At 46.6% G+C, this 24,087-nt stretch overlaps 1 protein-coding gene across 1 annotated transcript in view; it reads left to right on the top strand.

Annotated features, from left to right (window-relative positions):
• Positions 1-24,087, top strand: part of HYDIN (HYDIN axonemal central pair apparatus protein) — a 426,739-nt gene that overhangs the window by 298,834 nt on the left and 103,818 nt on the right. Inside the window, exons 48-60 of the mRNA XM_061594057.1 lie at positions 88-270; positions 3,389-3,508; positions 4,017-4,176; positions 4,263-4,435; positions 6,468-6,666; positions 9,977-10,076; positions 11,613-11,712; positions 13,176-13,344; positions 15,658-15,896; positions 20,792-20,912; positions 21,679-21,883; positions 22,807-23,042; positions 23,889-24,040. Of these exons, the coding sequence (XP_061450041.1) occupies positions 88-270; positions 3,389-3,508; positions 4,017-4,176; positions 4,263-4,435; positions 6,468-6,666; positions 9,977-10,076; positions 11,613-11,712; positions 13,176-13,344; positions 15,658-15,896; positions 20,792-20,912; positions 21,679-21,883; positions 22,807-23,042; positions 23,889-24,040 (2,157 nt within the window). The remainder of the gene's footprint in view (positions 1-87; positions 271-3,388; positions 3,509-4,016; positions 4,177-4,262; positions 4,436-6,467; positions 6,667-9,976; positions 10,077-11,612; positions 11,713-13,175; positions 13,345-15,657; positions 15,897-20,791; positions 20,913-21,678; positions 21,884-22,806; positions 23,043-23,888; positions 24,041-24,087) is intronic.

Raw genomic sequence — 24,087 nt, 5'->3', positions numbered from 1 at the left:
CTCCTGTGATCCTTGTATCCAAAAGTATTATACTCCCCCCCCCCCGGCAATATGTTGAGCGGTCTCTTTGTGCTTCCCTTTCCACAGGTTGAGCTGCTTCCGCTGGACAGTTCCTGCTAATGGAGAGGTTTCAATGCGCCTCCATTTCTCCTCCAGCACAACAGGGCTGTTTGATCAGGTGCTAAACTTTGAGGTCCTAGGAACCCGGCGACAGTATCAAGTTTACTGCAGGGGTATATGCACCTATCCAACCATTTGCCAAGATCCTATGTAAGTTCCAGGGAAAGGGCACTGTACAGTTGTGTGAGCTTTCTGGACTAGGATCCTGCCTGAGAATTGTACTTGTACACATTGCCCCCCCAAAATAAATCTGCATAGGGTACCCAGAGGGGTGTTCCCCACGTGCGCTGTACAGGCACAACACAGAAGAGACTGCTCCTAGCAGTTAACCTTGCCTGACTGATGGGCGTGTCCCTGACTTCCCATGAATTTATTTGTGCCTTGCTTCCCTCTGTGATGGAGTCTACTTTCTTTTTGAAGACGGCAAGGAAAAATGTTGCCAAAGGCTGATATGGAAATGAAACATCTGTGTATAAGATGGACATAGTGAGAGTAACCCTATTGCTTCCATACCACCTGTCAATGCCCATCATGGTGTTACCTCGCCCTTTGGCTCTTCTGGCATTATACCTGCCTAGACATGGTATGGCTATTTGCTGAAATCTCTCTCAGCGTCTTTTGATACCATTGACCAGGGTATCCTCCTGGGCCGACTTGGTGAGATGGGTATTGGAGGCACTGTTTTACAGTGGCTCCGATCCTATCTCCAAGGTCGTTCTCAGAGAATAGCATTGGGTGACTGTCTTTCGGCCCCCGGGCAGCTGTGCTGTGGGGTGCTGCAGGGTACCATCTTGTCTCCAATGCTGTTTAACATCTATATGAAGCCCGCGGGAGCAGACACCAGGAGCTTTGGGGCGCGGTGTCAGCAGTACGCTGATGATACCCAGCTCTATTTCTCCATAACATCTGAATCGGGAGAGGCCGTGCAAGCCCTGGAGCGGTGCCTGGACTTGGTGGTGGGCTGGATGAGGGCCAGTAAACTGAGTCTGAATCCTAGCAAGATGGAGGCGCTGTGGGTTGGTGGTTCCCGAGTTCGGATAATTGGTCAGTTGCCTTCTTTGGATGGGGTTGTACTCCCTCTGAAAGAGTAGGTCCGTAGTCTGGGGGTGTTCCTAGATCCATCTTTTTCTCTAGAGTCCCAGGTGGCCTCAGTGGCTAGGAGTGCCTTTCATCAGCTTCAGATGGTAACATAGCTGCGGCTGTTCCTGGTCCAGGATAGCCTGACCACTGTCGTCCATGCACTGGTAACCTCCAGGCTGGATTACTGTAATGCGCTCTATGTGGGGCTGCCCTTGAGTTTGGTCCAGAAGCTGCAGCTGGTGCAAAATGCAGCGGCGAGTCTGCTCACTAGGGCAGGATATCGCCAACATGTCACCCTGCTGCTGAAAGAATTGCACTGGCTGCCCGTTTACTACCGGGCCAAGTTCAAGGTTCTAGTTTTGGTGTACAAAGCCCTATACAGCTCGGGACCAGGATACCTTAAAGACCGTCTTACCCCTTATATACCCAGTCGATCACTGTGCTCTGCAGGTGAGGGCCTCCTGCAGATACCATCTTATCAGGAGGTTTGTTCTGCACAAGATAGGAAACGGACCTTTAGTGTGGCAGCACCTACCCTGTGGAATTCCCTCCCCTTAAATATTAGACAGGCTCTGTTATCTTTTCTGTGCCTATTGAAGACCTTCCTTTTTCAACAAGCCTTTTAAGTTGAGACCTATCCCAGTCTGCATTGGAATTACTTTTTAATATGTCCTTAATCCTTTTTTAAAAAAATTAATCTTAGAAGATGTTTTGAAAGCTTTTTTTAATGTGTTTTGTTTTAATGTGTTTTAAAGTTTTTAGTGCTTTTGTTTGCCGCCCTGGACTCCTGCTGGGAGGAAGAGCAGGAGATATATATATACCGAAACTTTTTGGTATTACAATAAAAACCTCTGTTTTGTTAATCACAATTATGTGTGTATATATATATACAGTTTTGGAAGCAACAAACAGAACTTCACCCAAGCTTGCTCTGGATCCCTATAAGGATTCCATTAATCACCTAAAAATATATGCATGTAATTGTGATTAACAAAATAGAGGTTTTTATTGTGTTACCAAAATGTTTCATCAGCTGCTAACATACAAATGCTGTTACCAAGGTGGCAGTTATAGAGCTTTGAGGATGGAATGCCCAGAGGGGCTTCATTTGCAGAAGCTAAGTGATGCTGGTACTGTCCTCCAGGTTCAGGCCATGTGGTGCCAATGTGTCCAGAGAGTATATCCAAAAGTTCTCCCTTTTAGTCAATGCTGCTGGATCTGTTGGCATCTCTATAGCTGTTATAGAAAAGCCCAACAGGCTGCGACCCTCAATGTTGAAATGTTTTGCAACTGGTTGCTCCACTTTTTTTTTGTTAAGATTGCCGATTTGTGGTTTCTGAAGCGTGTGTGTAGGTCAGTTGTGGTTTTTCCTACCTATTGGATATGACATCCTGGTCTTTTGCATTCGATGACATAAATTATATTGCAGGACCTTCAGATGATGTTCTGTTTGATGTAATATGTCCTGCCTGTCCTAGTGCTTGTAAAAGTAGCTGTCTCCCTGAGGTACACAAAGGTGATACAGCATTTGGAATGACAAGGATGAGACCCAGGATTGGTGACAGGTGGCTTAAGCACATTTCTCACTAACAGTCTGTGCAAATTAGGAGGCTGGCGAAATGCTACAACAGGAGGCTTGCTGATGGCTCAGCAAGATGTTCAGAGTTTGCCAGCAATGGGTAGCTCTCCCTGATCGCTCGGTGATAGTTAGGAGATGCTGGATGGAAATCTACCACAAATGGAATCCATTGCTGTCTTTAAATTAAAAAGTAAATGCCTCTGTACACAGGGCGAATAATGAAATGTGGATACTCATCCTGAGCAGGTGAGTTTTCCAGCTAAGAGATGCATGGGGATTATGCTACCATGAGGAACAACTTTTTACCTATTTTCCACATGTTCAAACAAACTTACTTGAGAATTGATTTATTCTTGATATAACCAGTACTTGTTGATAGTGCAAAATGTGTCCCATCTTGGCACTTAGGCAAAGTATGGGAAATGGCTCAATAACTGACAAGCTATTTATGTCAGGGCTAGTCTGTATTGCTGCTCTGATTTTCATGGATCTTCCTCTGATAGGGACATGCCTCCCCACAAGGGACCACCTGCAGGTCCCCACTGTTACAGTCTTGCTGAGCTTTCTCTGTTGCACAGTTCCTGATGCATTTCTGCCTCTCTGGTTTAGGATTGTCTTCCCCCACCGTACAAAGAACATCAGACCTGATGAGATCGTCTTCAAAAAGTACATCCTGAATTTGGGGATCTTCCACTTTGGCCCACTGCTCTGTGGGAAGTCAAGGGAAAAGTAAGTGCCTGTTGTATTTGGCATAAAAAAGCGAACAAACCAAAGAGCAAGCAATTAGCCCAGAACTTCTGGGCCACCTTTGGAGCCCTCAAGTATGCAAAAGGTTATACCATACATATATTAAACTCACTGACTGATTCTTTAACAGACAAGATATCAAAAGTTCTAAAAGTACCTCCACATGACCTAGAAACCTGAACGTTAGGACCGAGCCATGTAAGCAGCAGTGAACATCATCAGTGTAAAAACAAGCTTTCCAGGGTCCCAAAATGGTTCCTGGAATTCTACCCCCCCCTTTTGTGCTGTCAAAGAAGTGTGATCACATGGTGGAGGATTCAGGCCTTCTCTGGATGCAAACGCTTGAGCGCTCATAGTATGTTCCAGGCAAACACAAGTCTGGGCCAGGGCACATGGGGTGTACTCTAGTGGTAGGTAGTGCCTTGTGACAAGCAGGCAGGTATGCTTGTCTCCAAATAAGCAATTCATGCCTGTCTTTCCATGCTTACAGGTACAAGGCCATTCGATACCCCAATCATTTTGAAAAGATCACCATCCTCAACATCTCCCCCTTGGAGGCTGAGGTGCATTTCTTCTTCCAACATGACTCCAAGGCAGTCACATATCTCTTGGACCCTTCTACCATGACACTCAAACCCAATGAGCGGCAGGTAACAGCAGAGGGTGGCCATTGTCTTCAGCATGCCTTTCACTTGAGTAAAGGCTTTCCAGCTGAATGTGTGTCTTGACTCCTCAGGTGCTGACTATTTGGGCTTATCCAACGGCCAGTGGTATATTTGAGGATAGCATTGTCTGTTGCATTAAAGAGAATCCAGAGCCTGTAACCTTCCGGATCTGCTGCCAAGGGGTTCGTCCAGAACTGGAGTTGGATCGCCGACAACTACATTTTGAAAAGCTGCTATTGCACAGGTTTGGCTTTGGTAGATCAGGCTGCTTTGGCCAATTCCCTCTTGCTTCCTTTGCTCTACATTCCTTGAGTGCTTTGTGTCTGTGTCATTATGGAGTGAATATGCTTTAGGGAACATGACAAGGTCCTGCAGCTCTCCAGCCTTTGACATCGTTTTTTCTTTCAGTGTTGATATTCCCAGGAGCTTCCGAGTTTCCTGCTGTTTTCTTTTGTTCTTTTTTAAGAAATGTTTCATACTATGGAGAACCCCTTTCGTAGGCCACCATTTGCTTCAGTTGTGAGTGTCATGACATAGGATAAAGCTCATACCCACTTCTCTTTGGAAGTAGGAGGAAGGTTAGCTTTGGCAGCAGTTAAGCATATCCATATTTCACTCCTTAGTACGCAAAGGGGAGGAAGTGGGCTGTACCGGCTGGCCTCCTGCCTGCCCTTTTCAGAGGTGCGTGGTCTGGAAAGAGGAGTCGTGCAGGAGTCAATACATTTAACGCAAAGTGAAAATTCAAACCAAATTTGGGGATTCCTCTTCAGGTGAAACAGCAGAGTACTTTAAGGGACTAGCAAAATTTTGCAGAGTTCCATGTACCCTGAGGCAGTTGCTGGTTTTTGCCTAAAACAAAATTCAAAACCTGAAAGTTTTTCTATAAGTGAAACAATTAAGGAATTTAAGTGGAAGCCTAAAATGTTCCAGTAAATCTAGTCAAATTCTTCAGTGCCTGGACAGGCTTATGGCATTTTACTGACCTGGGGCAACGCGGGCAGAGACAATCCTGCAGAGCCTGTAGTATATATTAGACGTATGTTAAGTTTCTAACTCTTACCCGATAACATTATTTTATTTATTTATTTATTAATTATTTGATTTATATCCCGCCCTTCCTCCCAGCAGGAGCCCAGGGCGGCAAACAGAAGCGCTAAAAACACTTTAAAACATCATAAAAACAGACCTTAAAATACATTAAAACAAAACAACTTTAAAAACATTTTTAAAAAAGCTTTAAGAACATCTTTTTAAAAAAGGGTTAAAACATTATTAAAAAAACATATTAACAAGCAATTCTAACACAGGTGCAGACTGGGATAGGTCTCAACTTAAAAGGCTTGTTGAAAGAGGAAAGTCTTCAAAAGGCGCCGAAAAGATAACAGAGATGACGCCTGCCTAATATTTAAGGGGAGGGAATTCCACAGGGTAGGTGCTGCCACACTAAAGGTCCGTTTCCTTTATGAACTCTATGTCACAGTGTGATTATTTAACAACACCCCTCCTGGGGCAGACTTGGCGTCAAGGGCTGGCATGGTTGGGCCTACAGCTGCAACCATGGCTGAGAGCCTACACCCAGCAGGGGGCCCATGGACAAGAGCCCCCTGGACCTGCTTCTCCTCTTCACCATTGCAACCTGCTTGCTTGTTCATCCGTCTTTTGCTGTGACTTAGATAATAGATGCCATCACCTGCTTGCTCATTGGCTCTCTGCCTGGCACATGCCAGGTGATAATAACAATGAAGGAGCAGCAGCAGCTGGTGATGGTGGCAGAGAGGAGGACGACTTGCTGAAGGGGCATGTAAGCTGTGAGCATGTAAAACTGAAAGTGGCTAACCCTGTTTGTTCAGTTGAGGCTACATGGAAATGAAACCTCGGTTCAACCATTGTGGTTGAACTGGGTGTCATTCTCTGAGAGTGCCTTTGCACAGAGACATTCCTTTCCTTCACCATATGAGTAGTGGAATACAGGGAGCTCCTTATACTGAGTCAGACCATTGGTCCATCTAGCTCAATATTGTCTACACTGAGTGGCAGCAGCTCTCCAAGGGTTCAGCAGGAGTCTCTCCCAGCCCTACCTGGAGATGCCAGGAATTGAACCTAGGACCTTCTGCATGCAAGGCTGATGCTCTGCCACGGAACTACAATGGCCCTTCCCCGTGGCCACTTTCCCAGTTGGGTGAACATGCCCATAGCCTGCTCAGCATCAAAGGTACAGATCAAAAAACTTGGGGTCCCAGAAAGCATTGCTGCTTTGGCTTCTCTTGTTTCTACAGAAAAGAAACAAAGTCACTCTACCTGAAGAATTTCACTCCGCTGCCTGTAGCGTGGAGAGTCAGCGGCCTGGAGAACATTGGAGATGACTTCTCTCTGTCTGTGGACATGGGCATTATTGAGGCCTTCTCAGAGTACTGCCTGCTGGTGAACTTTAAGGCCACAAAGGCCCTCAACATTAAGAAGGCTATTCGTCTAGAGGTGAGTACTCCTTGGTAACTACAGGCCAGCTGGCTGGGTCTTGCATGTTGCCATTTTTCACAAGGCTAAACAATCACTAGGGCTGCAGCTAGTTGTTTACTCCAGAGTTTTGGGAATACCACTGGTCCCTGGGGTTATAAACATCTCTGGTCTAGGGGTGTTTACAGGAACAGCCCTACCATTAAGGTGCCTGCCTCAGGTGGCAAATGCTGTGGCGCAACAGTGCAGTGTTGGAGGAGAGAGCTGTGTGTGCTATGTGGCCTGCCCTGCACCCCCTCCATTAGCTCACTCTCTGGGGGCGGGGAGGTCACTGTCCCATCACCAGGGTTGAAGTAAGAGTCAGTTGCCACTCTGGTCAGCTTCTCTATGTGGAAAGGTGTGGACAGCATTTTCTCCTTTACCTCAAGGAGGAAAGTTTATTGGGCTGGCCCCAGGCACTAGTTTAGCTCTGTGTATCGTCTGGTGTCCGGGACTTGGATTAAAAACAGAATCAACTTAAAAGTTACCCCCTGCTCAGGTGCAGAATCTCCTTTTTCATTCTAAGCTGTAGAAAAACATTGATGGAAATGAAGTTTTTTTCTGATGACTTCTGAGCACTCAAACTAAGCAGATTCAGTCATACTTGTGTTCCAAACCAGATAATACAAGTTGGGCCAAATATCAGTGATACCAGAGTGTGTGCAAATCAAAGGAACCCCTTTCCTCAGGCTTTGGGAGCTGCACACGTACAGTATACCACCTTTGCTTTCTGAGCCACTAACAGGTAGTCCCAGCAGTTTATTAAAGAAAAGTGGACCTAGTGTACTTAGACTTTCAAAAAGCGTTTGACAAGGTACCTCACCAAAGGCTTCTGAGGAAGCTTAGCAGTCATGGAATAAGAGGAGAGGTCCTCTTGTGGATAAGGAATTGGTTAAGAAGCAGAAAGCAGAGAGTAGGAATAAACGGACAGTTCTCCCAATGGAGGGCTGTAGAAAGTGGAGTCCCTCAGGGATCAGTATTGGGACCTGTACTTTTCAACTTGTTCATTAATGACCTAGAATTAGGAGTGAGCAGTGAAGTGGCCAAGTTTGCTGACGACACTAAATTGTTCAGGGTTGTTAAAACAAAAAGGGATTGCGAAGAGCTCCAAAAAGACCTCTCCAAACTGAGTGAATGGGCGGAAAAATGGCAAATGCAATTCAATATAAACAAGTGTAAAATTATGCATATTGGAGCAAAAAATCTGAATTTCACATATACGCTCATGGGGTTTGAACTGGCGGTGACCAACCAGGAGAGAGACCTCGGGGTTGTAGTGGACAGCATGATGAAAATGTCGACCCAGTGTGTGGCAGCTGTGAAAAAGGCAAATTCCATGCTAGCGATAATTAGGAAAGGTATTGAAAATAAAACAGCCGATATCATAATGCCGTTGTATAAATCTATGGTGCGGCCGCATTTGGAATACTGTGTACAGTTCTGGTTGCCTCATCTCAAAAAGGATATTATAGAGTTGGAAAAGGTTCAGAAGAGGGCAACCAGAATGATCAAGGGGATGGAGCGACTCCGTTACGAGGAAAGGTTGCAGCATTTGGGGCTTTTTAATTTAGAGAAAAGGCGGGTCAGAGGAGACATGATAGAAGTGTATAAAATTATGCATGGCATTGAGAAAGTGGATAGAGAAAAGTTCTTCTCCCTCTCTCATAATACTAGAACTCGTGGACATTCAAAGAAGCTGAATGTTGGAAGATTCAGGACAGACAAAAGGAAGTACTTCTTTACTCAGCGCATAGTTAAACTATGGAATTTGCTCCCACAAGATGCAGAAATGGCCACCAGCTTGGATGGCTTTAAAAGAAGATTAGACAAATTCATGGAGGACAGGGCTATCAATGGCTACTAGCCATGATGGCTGTGCTCTGCCACCCTAGTCAGAGGCAGCATGCTTCTGAAAACCAGTTGCCGGAAGCCTCAGGAGGGGAGAGTGTTCTTGCACCCGGGTCCTGCTTGCGGGCTTCCCCCAGGCACCTGGTTGGCCACTGTGAGAACAGGATGCTGGACTAGATGGGCCACTGGCCTGATCCAGCAGGCTCTTCTTATGTTCTTATGTTCTTAATTCCTCCACAACTGTGACCAGAGATTGGAATGTGTTCTTGTTCTCCAGTTCCTGGAACAGATTCCACAGTTAAGTGGGAACCAGACTGACCACAGAGCTTCCAGAGCCGTTCTTTATTGGATGTTTTGTTTTATTCATGCCAAGTGTATACTGCTTAGATAACTACATGGATGAAGGCTGGTCTAGAAAAGCTTTAATAAGTAAATGAAAGTGGGGGCTCGCAGCTTCCCACCCTGTGAAATCCATGGGATTTGTGAGCCTTCTATGAGACCTTGAAGCAGAAGCAGGGAATCCCTTATACCAGGCCAGACTATTTGTCCTCTAGCGTAGTGTTGTGCTCTCTGGCTGTCAGCGGCCCTATCGCACCTCTTGCTGCCTGATCCTTTTAACTGAAGATGGCAGGGACTGAACCTAGGACCTTCTGAATGCAAAGCCTGTTCCCCAAAGCATACCTCTTCCCCAAAGCATACCTCTCTTTGGAGTGTTGTCAGCCACTCTTACACCAGAGAGCTTCAGGGTCTCTTGAATCTAGGAGCCTCACTCGTCATAAGAGAAAGTCGAGGACTTCCTGTCCCTCCCCCTCTCATGTGCAGAGTACAGACCAATTAACTGTTCCTAGAATCTTCCTTCTGCATTGTTTCTGCTAGATTTCCTCCTTTACAATCTTTCTCTGTCCTATCATCACTTGTGCTTGTCCTCTTCTCTCTCTCTTCCTCAGCATTCTCTGCCGCCTATAAAGCAGAAGGGACCCCTCCTGCTTGTCCCACCCCTCTGCTTTCCAGCACCCACCGCCTCTGGTCCACCTGGACTGAATTCCAGCCAACTAATCTGAGTGGGGAGCATGACTGCCTCTCCAGCCTTTCCACACTGATGTTCTACTACTGAGCTAAAGTTGGGTCAATGTCCCCCCTCCTGTTTTCACAGAACCATCTGTGCCTCCCCTGTGAAAGCTGCTTTCAGTGGGAGGCAGACACATTTTCCCATTTGTGTGTGTGTGAGTGAGAGAGAGGGGGGGATTGGCTTACCAAATATTATAATGGATGAGGTGACTGAGAAATTTAATTATTGCCCTTTTTAAAAAGCCTCCCAGCCTGTAGTATGAAATGCATGATGTGGTGTTATTCTGGTTCAGAAAATATGGCTGGAAGTCTACAAAATTTACCCAGCCAAGAGCCACCCAGACAGAGCTCAACATGAATGCTGTTTGCATTTCAGGTTTCAGATGTGGAAAACATTCTGGGGATTGTCCAGATTGAAAACATACAAATCATTGCTGAGGCCTATGATGTTGCCCTGGATATCAGCTTCCCTAAAGGTGGGTTAGGTGCTTCTCATCCAAAATTATTCTGAATGGATTGCTAAGGGTGGACATCCAAGGGGAAAGGACCAGAAAGGCAATGAGTCCAATCCCCAGGCCCAAGACAGGATGAATATACATCCCTTCCCTCCAAATTAACCTGCATAACCCAAAAGAAGAGCCCTGCAAGGCCCATCTTGTCCAGCATTCTGTCCCACCAGATTCTGGGACGCCCACAAGCAGGGCATAAGCACAATAATCCTTCCCCAGCAACTGTTGGTATTCAGAGGGAAACTGGCGTGACATGTAGCCATTGTGACAGCAGCCATCAATCTGTAGGTGTTTCCCTAGATATACTGTTCTTTCACCATGCCAATAGGCTATCATTACTTCTCGCCTGCCCCTTTCCGAGAAATGGATCCTGACAGGGTCTGGGCTGCTAGGGTGGCAGCATTTGACTGATGAGGAGGGTGAGGAGGAGAAAGCAGAGGGTATGAGTGAGCTGGGACCAACTGGGTGGGAGGATGAGGACCCAGCCCCCTAGTCTCAGGATATTAGGGAAGGGGCTCTCATCCCTGCCCCACCTCACCCCCACGGCAAGACTCTTCACTGGGTACTGGGAAAGTCGTCGACCGGATGGGAGGGGTGGCAGGGCAGGAGGAACTGTTCCGTCACCAAGGTTGTAGCCCTCTCACAGAAGTGCCCACCTCCAAGCACCATCTTCCCATGAGGGACAAGAGTCCCTCAAGTGAGCTCACCACACCTTGCTCTTCTAAAGGTGGGTGGGAAGGGTATGACAACCTGTCAGAACATCTTTGTTGCTATTGCCCTGTCTTGGACTCCTGCTCCTACACTCTTGTATTGTGACCGCCTGTAACCCAAGCCTGTCTCTGAACCTGCACTGAGCCTTCTTGAAGAAATCTCCCTGATCCTGGAAAGAAAGAGCCTTGCTGTGGTGCTTTGGGGCCATATGTGTGGTAGAGGTGCTCTTCCAAATTCATCCTGCTTCAGGAGCTCCAGGGGGCTGGTGCCATATTATTGCCTTTAGTCCCATCTTCCCTTTCCAGCTGCCCTCTAGATGTTATTGGACTCCCATCAGCCTCAGCCAGCCCTGCCAATGGCTAGGGATGATGGGAACTGTAGTCCTTTCCTTTCCTGCTTTGTCTAAACATACAGGTCTCCTTTTTGCTTTCAATGGAAGGGTATAATTTATTTTAAAAGGCCGGTGAAAAAAGAGCCTTGCTTTTAAATTCTGGCCATGTGAAGCTTTGGGAGGGAAGAGATAAAAGAACTCCTGTTCATAAGTTGTCCTCCATGACTCTTGAAATGTGCTCCAGAATCCCTCTTTGATCGTGTGACTGCTCCTTTAGCCCTCCACAACAAATTCTGCTGCTTTCCCAGCCACCCACCCACCCACCCACCCACCCAACCTGTGTGGGTTGCAATCTGACTGGTCCTGCCTTCTGGTCCTGAGGGTGGGATGGTGATGGGAGAGCAGCCATAAAATCCAGAGCATTGATGACAATGACTCTTTCACTCTTTTGACCGCTGCAGGTACAAATGGTGGTTTGGAGTTTGGGGCTGTTAGAGTCATGGATGAAGTTAAGCAAGTGCTGTCCCTGAAGAACAAAGGCAAATATGAGATTGCTTACAGGTGAGCCATTCCCTTCAGAGGTGTGCTCTGTTATTCCCATTGTTTTCTCTTGTTAGCTTTATTATCATGGTAGACTAAAGACGGTGCATAAAAGCTTCTGCTGTCAAATGTCATCAGTCCTTCTAGAATGCATTATTGGGGTAGGCTTCACACTAGTTGTATCCCATATGCAGTTAATCCTACATTCAGAGCTTCCTTTTGAAGTAGGTTCTACATTACCTATATCTTGACTGAGAATGGTCATTACAGTCTGCTGAAGAGAAAGAGTGTCACAGTACCTGCCCATAGTGTCAGGGAAGTGAGAGGTTATCTGATCCCCTTCTTCTCTGGCTTCAGTCTGCATCCTAAGGGCATAGCTACCCTTGCAAACACACAGCTTGAATTCCTGTGAGGAAAATCCCCACCCTGAGGGGTTATTGGTTTGGGACAATAGCTCACAAGAAAACAGGTAGACACGCGTTCTGTCCCCTGCCAGTTATCTGATAGAAATTAGGGGGGTTCTGTGGCCTGCGTGAGCATGGAATGCCTACTTTAGCTGTATACTACACACGGCAACTTAATGTGGATCCAATGCATCCCATGTCCACATGGCACCCTAATGCAGGTGGTAGCCCATGCTCCCCCTCCCTCACATTTAGTCTGGATTTTCCTGATCCATGGATAATGCGGTAAAGGAGAAGAATCCAACATAAAATTACATGTTAAAACAGTGGACAAAACTGGAGTGCATTGTGTGGGCAGATGCCTCCTCACCTGTTACTCCTGCCAGCAAGGCGCTGCTTGGTGCACCATTGGGGGGTTCAGCCACACTAAAGAAGACACTGTTCTGAGCAAGTATATCAGAAAACTTGTACCTCAGAAATGAAACAGGAAAGGCTCCCGCACAGGTAAACAGATGCCTGCCCACAATGGACCTCTGGTTTCAGGAGTGCAGGCAGGGTGGGCTACCGCTGGTGGGGCTAGGCACAACACACACACTGTTTTGTGTATGTCTGGTATATCAGAATTAGCTCCATTTTTAAAAAATGGCTGCATACGCATGGCCACAATGTGTCTTAGGTGCCAAGAATTCATGGAGGGTGGGAAAGTATTAACTGAGGGGAAAGAACAGAAACACACAGTAAAAATACATCCCATCAAGCCCCACCCACTAGTGTGGACAGGAAACCCTGAGATATTCAATTGAAAGTGCTCATGTGTGGACCAACTTGTACAAAAGTGCACATGGAAAAGTTGGATCTGTGCAACCCACATGTGCATTAATACTCTGAGGTGAACACAGCCCATGTCGTTGAAGGGTAGCTATTTTAGTTTAACGTTGACACAGCTGTCCACAACTGTTTGACCTGCCTTTAGGGAGATGGTTTCAGCATGTCTTCACTTTTCTTACCACCTCTGATTTTAGTCTCTTTAATCATCCTGGATAACTCATGAGGAGTCTTCATCTTGTCTTTGTTCTCTAGCTTTGCTGTGGAATCCACAGATCATGGAATGCCCAATGTGGCCCCACTCTTCTCCATCATTCCTCAGAAGGGGAATTTGGGTGCCAGTGACCGCCCTACTCAGGTGCTGATACTTTTTCGCTCCAAGAAGGAAGTGAAAATTGAGGACAAGCCTATTCTGCAATGCCATGTAAGAGAGCTGGCAATAGCTGGCAGTAAAGAGGCCTTCACTGTGTATATTTGTGTATATGGGCACATACATGCTGCAGGGACCTGGGTAGCCAAGCAGTGCCATCTGGGCATGACTGCTGTTGCATATTTCTTCTTTGCTTAGGTGAAAGCTCAGAAAGTCACCACGCAGGTGGAGAGGCCTTAGCCTTCATCCTTTCTACCTAAGGGTCAAAACACACAAAGTCTAACAAGGTATGATCCAGCCATAGGTAGCCTTTCACCTAGTGCATCTGTCACTGGATCGTACCATGTTAGGCTTCAGGTGACAAACCAAATTATTTATTTATTTATTTATTTTATTGCATTTGTATACTGCCTCATAGCTGAAGCTCTCTGAGCGGTTTACAGCAATTAAAAACATTAAAAAACAAATATACAAATTTAAAAACACATTTTTTAAAAAAGCAATTTAAAAACACATGCTAAAATGCCTGGGAGAAGAAGAACGTCTTGACCTGGCGCCGGAAAGATAACGGTGTTGGCGCCAGGCACACCTTGTCTCTTTAATTATTTCACCTATATGTCAGCACACCTAATGTGAGTTCTCCAATAGTCTCCCGTTGAGACACTCCCTGGACAGAAATCTCCTTAGCTTTATTGATGTAAGCATCCTGTGCCCTCAGGCCATTCTCTCGGTTGCCCAGTTATTCCTTTTTCTCCCTAGTTGTATATGTGAAGTGAGTTTTAATGTGGAGAGCCCTTCAAGATTCTCCGCCTGCAGCCTGAAATGGTACAATGCAGCCCACATGTAGGTACATGGGACTGCTGACTGTGTGGACCAAAATACAGATGATGCTCCTGGATTGATTGATTTAATTTATATAGCCGTCCATCGATAAATATTCCCTTGGTGGCTTACAACAAGACAATGTTCTGTGTGGACTGGAAGAGACCTGACTTCGGCCATGCCATTGGTCTCAGTGCTTTTAGACCGGTTCATTTCTTCTGAGCTTGTACAGGCAGAATTCCTGGTGGAAAATGGACTTGAATTTTACCAACGGGCGTGTTGGGCTGAGGCTCCCTTTTGAACAGTGATGGCAAGGAAGCCAGAGGAAGCTGTGCCTCCCCACTCTCCCCCCCCCATTCCTAACTAGACAGAGGGAAGAGTCCTAGTCCTCCCTCTGGGTCTTGGAACCTTCAAGGCCCTCCAAGCTGGACTGTCTTTGGCTAGTACCAGCATAGGGTACTGACATCTTGGCTCTGTTGCTCTGTTCTTGACTCTGCCTAACTTACCTGTTTCAGACATTCCGGCATCCTTCCAGCCTCTCCCTCGTAGCCCAATTCCTAGTCACTCCGTCCCTTCTCCCCCTTTCCTTCTCCTGTTTCTTTTTGGACTTGCCACTTCCTCATCCCCCAATCCTTTATTGTAAGTGTGGCCCTGTCTGCACTATACATTTAAAGCAGGATCATACCACTTTAAACAGTCATGTCTTCCCCAAATAATCCTGGGAACTATAGTTTGTTAAGGATGCTGAGAGATGTTGGGAAACCCCTATTCCTCTTACAAAGCTACAATTCCCAGAGTGGTTGAATGTGAATCCCTCTTCCCAGGGAACTCTGGGAACTGTAGCTCTGTGAGGGGAATAGGGGTCTCCTAAGAACTCTTAGCATCCTTAACAAGCTACAATTCTCAGGAATCTGTGGGGGAAGCTATGACTGTTTAAAGCGGTATGATCCTGCTTCAAATGTATAGTGCAGATGGGGCCTAAGCCAAAGTACCTGGAAGAAAGAAAAACAATCACACATTCTTCCATGCTTCCTACACCTGCCTCCATTTCCCCCTTCCTTCCTCTGTGATTTCCTAGTGTCTGTTTTAGATTGTAAGCCCCTTGGTCTGGGACCTACCATCCCTGCTCTTTGTAGAGTGCCACCTACAGAGATAGTGCTATGCCAATAAACAGATGATGATCTTCAAGCCACGTTCATCACATGATCTGACACGAGCACTCTGCTCTTGACAGGCAGTGTGCTTGTGACAAGACTGCTCATTCTAGGGTAGCTGGTCTCTGACAGCCAGTTCTTATATTGACCAGCTTGAATGGAAGCAGTTCTGTGATGAGAGGAGGCAAAAGGGACTCTCAGCAGAGCTGGTGCAGGGGGCTCTGTTTCCCATCTGTTCTTCTGCAGCTGCTGGGGGGGGAGAGAGAGAAATGCAAGAAACTCAACAGGTCAAGGATTCTGATTGTGGTCGCTTGGTGTCCTGGCAAATGTCTTTATTAGTATAAGCTAGAACTCATTCACCTGTCAGTCTAATATCTTGTCCTTCATCTAGGTTATTGAGCCCAACCTATGTGAAGGTGGGGAGATCATTGCCACCATCCCCATAAGGCTATCCGTGCAGTCCATGTTTGCCAAGTACAGCATCACCCCCCCATCGCTCATCAACTTTGGGCCACTAGTGCACGGTTCCCGGAAGACCAACAGCTTCACCATTGAGAACAAAGGGGCCCTCGATTTTAAGTTTGGCATCTGCAAGCAAGTCCGAGATGTGATTATCCCACTGAGGAAAGGGTAAGAGGGGACATTTTCCTAAGAGAAAGGAAGGACACCCGGCTCTAGAAGTACCTATAATTTTGGATGTGTTATCAGACATGGATGATATTGCCATGCCAAATCCACATATTCAATCTTCCTTTTACTTCCATGAGGACTATTAGAAACCTCATTGATTCTGTAGAAGTGTGATACATACAACGAATGCCAGGAGGCAGGATTTTTCTAGTTCTCTCCTTCCAGCTTCGGAGCCTCCAAAGATGGTCTCCTCATACACCCTCCCTTTACCACCTGACCTCCCTGCCCAGCTCCAACACAGAGGTATTCGCTCCTCTGGCTTCTCTAGTTACTCTCCAAGCAGAGGTAACTGGTCCCATGTCAGCCAAGGACTTACAGCTCTTTTAGTGATGCCAGTGGTTTTGTGACTCCACATTAATCAAAACAGTCACATGCATTTTGATTATTCCCAAATGTAGCTGTGGCAAAGTCAAGCGCTGGGGTAGTTGGAGTCTACACCCCCATGTGGACACGTTTTGTTTCCCTGAGGATGATGGATGACATTCCTGATCAGGATGACCCCTCCTACTGGAAGGAATAGGCAGGGTCCACTCAAGCCTTTGGCCTCCTCTCCAGGGGGAGGCATCACCCCTCTCCCCAGACCAGCCCTGCCTGCGGTTGGTGATGGTAGGGCCCTCTTGTGCTCTCTCGAGTATTTGCCTTTTCTTGGCCTTGTGCCTTTCCTGTCATCTGTTTTCTGTGTTTTTACCATGTTTCCTCCTCACCCCCTTTGGTGTTACTGCAGTTTTTGTTGTATTGGGTGTAATTTTTTATCTCTTACATTACTCCTTCATTTGTCCTGTGTGCATTTGCTTATGTATCTTGTGTCTTTATTATTTCCTTCCCCGTTTTCCTCTTGTGCTCCTGGGGGAGGGGGAGTGTCAGGTCATCACATTTTGCCTTCATCAGAGTTCTCTGGAGGGAGCTCTTCTCTCAGTTCCTGAAGGGCATGTTGTTTCAGCTGACCTCGCCTGCCCCAATTGTCTTGTTAATCAAGCGTTTGAGCACACCAAAGCCATGCAAGCAGGGTGGGCGCCAGACATCAGCTGTGGGTGCAACAAAGAAGACTTTTCCCTCCACTTCTGGTAAACCTATCACAGTTTCCTTTCCTCAGGCTTTTGTTACCACCTGCAAAGCTGAATGGGCTACTCTAATTAGGCTAAATTAGTTTCTAGGATAGCTACAGAGCATTATAACTTTTCTGCCTGATCAAGAATCAGTTGTGCTTTTGTCAGCATGGAGGAGTGAGTAACCATGCCCTTTCTGGTGTGCCAGTGTCCTTCCTTGCAGAAGGTGTTTTTCCTAAGTCTCTTTCCCAGTTAGAGGTTACATATATTCCTGGGGGATTAAGGGGCTTGCCCTTGGGGAAATCTCCTACATGCAGGAGACGGAAGGGCAAGGGGCTACTTGGATCTACAAGTCACATTAGGAGGAGATCCCACAGATCTCCTCCAACCAGCCATTTTGTGGGATCTCCTCCTTTGAGTTCCTCCAGGAGTTCTTTCTTCAGTTTATGTGGAACCAGCCAGTAAGAAATCTGAAGCTGCTTCTGCTTTGATTTTTCAGGGGAGGATTTGGGATCTGCACCTGAAATTTTCCTCCTTGGCTATGGTTAGGCTGATTTTGCAGTAAATTAGGAACAGCCTGTGGCTAGAGGTGCTAACAGAAATAAATAAATATGTCCCCTTTGCTCCTGCCAGACAGCCCCACTATGTTTGTATGCTTTCCCCACAAGCCTTCAACACTGCTTGGAAGGCTGAGTGGGCTTTGGTCTAATTTTCCCTGTTTCTTCCTTGATAGCTGATGTTGGGTCCCTTTATCCAGGGTTTGTCAGCTGTACTCATCAAGATTTTGGGAACTTGTGTTAATCACTCAAGTTTGTGATGTCTAAAAATGGAAATGGCCTGCCTTCAAGTCGATCCCGACTTATGGTGACCCTATGAATAGGGTTTTCATGGTAAGCGGTATTCAGAGGGGGTTTCCCATTGCCTCCCTCTGAGGATAGTCCTCCGCAGCTGGCTAGGGCCTGCTCAGCGTGCCACAGCTGCACAATACAGCCCCTTCCTTGTCCACAGCTGCCAGCTGGGGGGCAACTGGGCTCTTTGGGACTATGCAGCTTGCCCACGGCTGCACAGATAGCAAGTCATGTAACCCCTGAGCCGCTCACTGTGGGGGGGATCTTTAGCTGGCTCTTGACACCCAGGAGACACGAGCGGGGATTTGAACTCACAGACTCTGGACTCCCAGCCAGGCTCTCCTCTCCACTGTGCTATAGTTACCTTTTATTGGTGGCAATGTATCACCTCTTCCTTGTGTTCCAACCTTGATAGGCCAGGGGGTTATGTCAAGGCATCAGGCTGCGGGTACATTTTATGTCCTCACTGGAGAAGGGTGACATGTCATGTCAGGCTGGTTATTTGAAGGCCCAGAGTGTTCCCTCCATGTGGAAGGGCTACACAAGGCAATTCCTTCAAACCTTGTCAACCTTCTGGCTAGCAGTGTCTGTCCCCTCCTCCCTCAGAAACAAGGGGTGAGATGCCTGGGGAGCATGGTGGGAATGTCTGTCCATTTCAATCCTCTCAGTTACTTGTTTTTCCAATCTTAAATTCAGTTCTCCACATTTCTGCAGAAATTTGCAATTTAAAAAAATGAAAATTCTTTAGCATTTTAGTGCAAATTTCTCCTATATCAATATTTTTGTGTGCCGTTTCGATTCATGTACGTGTTTTTGCAAGTGATTTCTCCTAATGTAATGTATTTTTATATGTTATTTTCACTAATATATGCATTTTTAAACATTGATTGGCTGGAGAACTTCATCACAAAATTCAGAGAAGTGCAAATTTCAAAGCCTAGTTGTGTTTTGGTTCTCACATTGTTTTGGAAAGTGTGAATTTGATAGATTTGGCTTTAAATGGCAGCTGAGTCAAATTTCTCCTCCATCCATACTGAGGAGGAATCTTAATGTGTTCCACGTTTGTTTCTGTGGAGAGGTGAGAGTGTTTCTCCTCCGAACACGCAGGCGTGTGAGCAGTAAGGGCAGACACATGGGAGGAGCAGGCCCTGGTGGAGGAGTTTCCCTGCCCTTTCCCCCTGAAAGTGCTTTCACAGGGCAACAGCAGAAGAGCCTGTTGGCTCCTCTAGAGCGAGGGCCACAGTCTGTAAAAATACAAATTTATTTATTTATTTATTAAATTTCTATCTCACCCTTCCTCCCAGTAGGAGCCCAGGGCAGCAAACAAAAACACTAAAAACATTCCAAAACATCTTTAAAAAAATCTTTTTTAAAAAAGCTTTAAAAACACCTTAAAAAACAATCCAACACAGATGCAGACTGGGATAAGGTCTCTATTTAAAAGGCTTGTTGAAAGAGGAAGGTCTTCAGTAGGCGTCAAAAAGATAGCAGAGATGGCGCCTGTCTAACATTTAAGGGGAGGAAATTCCAAAGGGTAGGTGCCGCAACCCTAAAGGTCTGCTTCCTATGTTGTGCGGAAGGGACCTCCTGACAAAATGGTATCTGCAGGAGGCCCTCACCTGCAGAGTGCAATAATCGACTGGGTATAAATAGAAATATCTCTGGAGTTTTTTCTTTAGGAATCAAAAGGTTATACCCCAGGAGAAGGCCCTGCAATCCTTATATGTGGAAGCATTAACAAGAGCACTTGGGTCTTTTGAATAGCTACAGTTTGAAATAAATCAATTAAGATAATTACCTCATGAGTCCACGAGGAGTTTCAGTGCTTCCCCTAGAGAGGGCTGGTGAGTTACCCTCTCGATGAAACTGAAAAGATGGGCTTGTCTTTTTCTCTGGTTTCATGAGGCTTCACTCTTAGCCATGGAAAAAGCATAGCTGCCTCTCTTTTACCAGGGTTTCAATTCAATGGCTTACGCACTTTCAGTAGTACTTATTTTCTGTACAATATGTGTAACTTGGCTGCAGCTTACACATGATACAACCTCAGTTGCTATTCTGTTTGTTCTGCCTAAATCTTGGCAGTTCTGTATTAAATGGTCTCTTCTGTTTCTAGGTGGTTCAGAATGCATAGCCCAGGCCTGTGTGGTATTGCACAGGCAGCCGCTAAGTGGTATCATGACCCATTTCCATAGGGTAGGCTTCAGATGTGTTTAAGGGTAGCTTTCCTGTGCTGGAAATGTTTAGAAAAGCCATTTGGGCTTCTCCTCATGCTTGCTTGAGATGCTACAAATTGGGTGCATTTTGTCATCAGCTGTAGCCTTTGATAGGAAGGTCCTTCAGGTGGCTGTAAAGCAGCGAGGAGAGAGGCAGGGGAAGCCCACCCAGGCCTTGGAGACTGCTTTGTTATATCCCTATCAGGAATGTCATCCATCATCCTCGGGTAAAAATGGAAATTTGTCTCACCGTGAATTTTTGTTTACTGGGGATGATGCCTCTCCTTCCTGCGCTGGTACCCTGAGGGGCACGGTTTATGGCTTGCGCCATTGTGGTGCAGATGTCTAGGCGTCGTTCTGTCCTTTCCACACGTGTGAGCTCCACTGGGTTTTTGGGGCGGTTGATATACTTTGGCATGGTTAAGCCCTTTTTTTGCTGTGCTTCTTTGTTCCCTGTTGGTTTCTCTTTTTCTGTTACGTATGTATAGTTTCTCAACAGTTAGGTTTGCATGATCAACAAAGTTGAAGTTGGAATGTCAGCGTGGGGTCGAGGAGTTGTCTGCTCTGTTAGTCAGTCTGGTGAGCAGGATGACTGCTTTCCACTAAAGGGAACCCTGCCTGTTCCTTCCAGTAGGAGGCATCACCCTTATCAGGAATGTCATCCATCATCCCCAGTAAGCAGAAATTCACAGTAAGACAAATGACTGTTTTTTCACTTCCTCTTGCAGGGTCTCTCATGACAAAACCTCCCGCTCCAGTGAGGCACACCTCAGCCGGCAGACAGCTCCACTGGGAAGGCAGAGCAAGCGTGCAGAATCCCTGCAAAAGGATATGAACTTTGTGGCTCAGGTAGGTAGGTACCTGTTGTCCCTCTGTGCCCTCTGGGTCTGATGCTTGGGCCTCTTCCCTTCTTTTGCCCAACCCCATGTCAAGATGCTGCTTGTGCCCTTTCGACTCTCATTTGGCCTGGCCACTTTGTCCCCCGCCCCAGCACACCTCCAGCCCTCACTCTTTTCTCATCCTGAGCTCTTCAGACCCTTCTGATCATGCAGGAAACATATTGTTTTATACCAGGGAAACGTGAGAAATCTTACTGATTTTAGATGTCGTATTATCTGTGTGAATGTGATTGTCATTAGTTGATTTGAGGCTCTTTGTTAGAAAGCAATGAATAAATTAAATGAAATAACAATAATAAAAACTAGATAAACTTACTATGGTTTGCCTTATCTAAAAATATACACACGTGCACCCCCATCTTGACAGTGACTTGTGTTGCACTCAGGGAAGGAAACCAGGAGAAGGCGGCAGAGAATGGCACTCCGTGGGAACCTCCTCAGATGTCCCACATGAATAGGTTCCAGAAAGAAGGGGCAGCAAAGCAGGGCAGAGCGTATGATTCGAGTTTCCTCAGCACTGGGCATGCTATTTTGTGTTTCTCCTGCTGAGGCTACTGCACCTGTGAGAGCTTCCTTATGTTGCCTACCGCCTCTGTCAGTTGCTTCTCTAGGAAACAGATCCAGAAAAGCTGGTGTAGCAATGGAGCAAAGCAGAGACTGCGGTTGGCTCAGTGTCGACTTAAATGAAGGCTTCCTCCTGTTTGGACTCTCCACAGGCTCGCTGCTCCCTTGGGATATTCACCATCTCCCCTGGATTTGGAAGCATTGCTCCAGGAGGCCATCAGATCATCACTGTAGATTGCCTTGCAGACACAGTTGGAAAGTGCGAGGAATTTATGACAATTGAGATCACTGACCGGGACCCCGAAGACAACCCTGGCGGCATCCCATATACTCTCCTTGCAGAATCGTGTGTTCCAGGTAGGCAGCAGCAGCAGCTACAAAACCACCACAGTCAGAAGGATTGTTCATCCCAAGCTCCTTCCCTCTTGCCTGTCACCCACAGGGAGCAGGATTTATTTTGTCCTGATAAATAACCGCTGATAATATTCAAAAGTATAGCTCTCTGATTAGGGATGATCAATAGTTACCTTTGGGAAAGCTAAAGTGTATCTCCACCTCTCCCCGCCTGCTACAAGAGCAGCTTTATGGTCCTGCTATGCTGGTGGTTGCTCAAAAGTCAGCTTAACAGCAACAGAATGTAATCTGTATCCTTTGCATTCCTATTAGAAAAGTTAACAGCAAGCAACCAGGAATGCAACAGCACTTATGGGGACCTTCCCGGTATCCATGCCTACAGCCACCCATCTCAGCACACTCACTATGCCGCCACACACAGGGGTCATGCATAGAAGGAGCCAATCTATACAAGTCCAAGCACCTGCATGCCGTTTTTCTCTCCTGAAGGCACAAAGCTCCTCCAAGCAATGTGGAGCAGCCCAGTTGCTGATGCACTCGAGGCCAGCTTTCCCTAACCTTGGGCCTTCCTGTTGTTTTGGACTACCACTCCCATCACCTCTGTCCTTGGCTATGCTTGCTGGGGCTGCTGGAAGTTGGAGTTCAAGAACATCTGGAAAGGACCAGGCTGGGGAAGGCTGCTCTAGTGCTTCCTTCAGACAGGGAGTTGAGTTGGCACATATTCTGCCAAAAAACACCTTTTTGTCAGGCAGACAAAAGGGAAAAGGGGCCAGTCTTCCCTCCTCATATTAGGTGTGAGCAGAGCCCCAAGATTCACCTTAAACCTTTCTTTCTGTGTTTTAAAATTTTTTGATCTGTTTCTGAGTTGCTGTGTGGTCTTTCTGCTTCGATTTGTCATTCATTTGTCTTTTCTGTATTTTTCCAAGGCTTTGTGATTGATGATGTGGGGGTCATTTTTGAGGAGCATCGAATCTGCAGTAACAGCACCCTCAGCCAGGTGCTGAAGACTGTAGGATGTGAAAGTGTGTTTGTGACTGATGAGAACAAGTTTATCTTCAATAATGTCCTAGTTGGGCACCAGGCTGTAGCCCGGTTCAAGATCTGCAACACTGGCCGAATTCCCTGTGATGTTATTCTTGCCACAAAGCCAATCTCTGCCAAGGTGAGAGCATCATCTGTGTCATTGCTTTGTGTTGCTGTCCCTTAGACTGGAAGTTGAGATTTGATTTATTTAACTTGTTTAAGGTGGGCAGCCCACAGGTAGACTTCACGGGTCTCCCCTGCAGCCCTCCAAAAGTCCCTCTGCCCCCAGTACTGATCTTGCCACCATGTTTTCCTTTTCCCACTGCCCCTGCCTGCCTGCCACCAAACAGATGATCTCTCCTGTTTCCCCTGCAGCCTGTTTCCTGCTTCCTGCACAAGGGTTGGCTGAGCCATGCAAGTTACATTATTGTGATGAGACAAATGGCACATGGGGAGGGTTAACTCTTTCCATCTGTCTCCTCCCTATGAAAGATGAGAGTGCATGTCTGTGAATGAGAAAATGAATGGCCCCACCCACCCCATCTCAGGCTCCTCCCACTGCCAGCTCTGACCATGCCCCCATGAGGCTCCCAACTGCCCACCCATTGCTGCATGCTATCCTTAGGGGTAAGCAAAAAGGTTGCCTATTCTGATTTAACCAAATAAAGCATCAGGTAAATTGGTGGCACATAATATTAACGATCTAGGAATTTCATATGGTAGTTGTCCATAAAAATACGAGGAAGTCTTATTTTGTTGCTCCTATCACAGCAAAATGGGTCAATTGGTAAATAACTCATGGGCTGATGCCTTCTCTTGGCAACATTTCCTGCACTGGCAGAGCTGGTGACAGCTTGCAAGGCTGCCTGTTCATGCCAAAGCAGGCTGACTGCCACATCAGGAAGTATGCTGTTAGTCTCCATGTCCTATTCTGTGGGGAGGGGTAGTTTCTGAAGCTTCACCAGCTGTGTGGATGTTTTCTCAGTCTACTGTCCGGATCAGTGACGTCTTTGAGCTTCACCCACTGCGGATGTGTGTTGCCAGCCGTTCACATGCCTTTGCCACTCTGACCTTCTCACCGCCAACCATGCAAAACTACCAGTGCATTTTTGAGGCTTCTGTTGATGCATTGCCCAGGTAATCCAATCGTGGCTGATGGAGAGAGTGCTCCTTTGGGCCAGTCT

The sequence above is a fragment of the Rhineura floridana genome, chromosome 13 (genome assembly GCF_030035675.1).
Source record: "Rhineura floridana isolate rRhiFlo1 chromosome 13, rRhiFlo1.hap2, whole genome shotgun sequence".
In the NCBI taxonomy this organism is placed as follows: Eukaryota; Metazoa; Chordata; class Lepidosauria; order Squamata; family Rhineuridae; genus Rhineura; species Rhineura floridana.
Note: the sequence above shows the minus strand (reverse complement) of the source record. Positions and strands in the feature narration are given on the sequence as shown.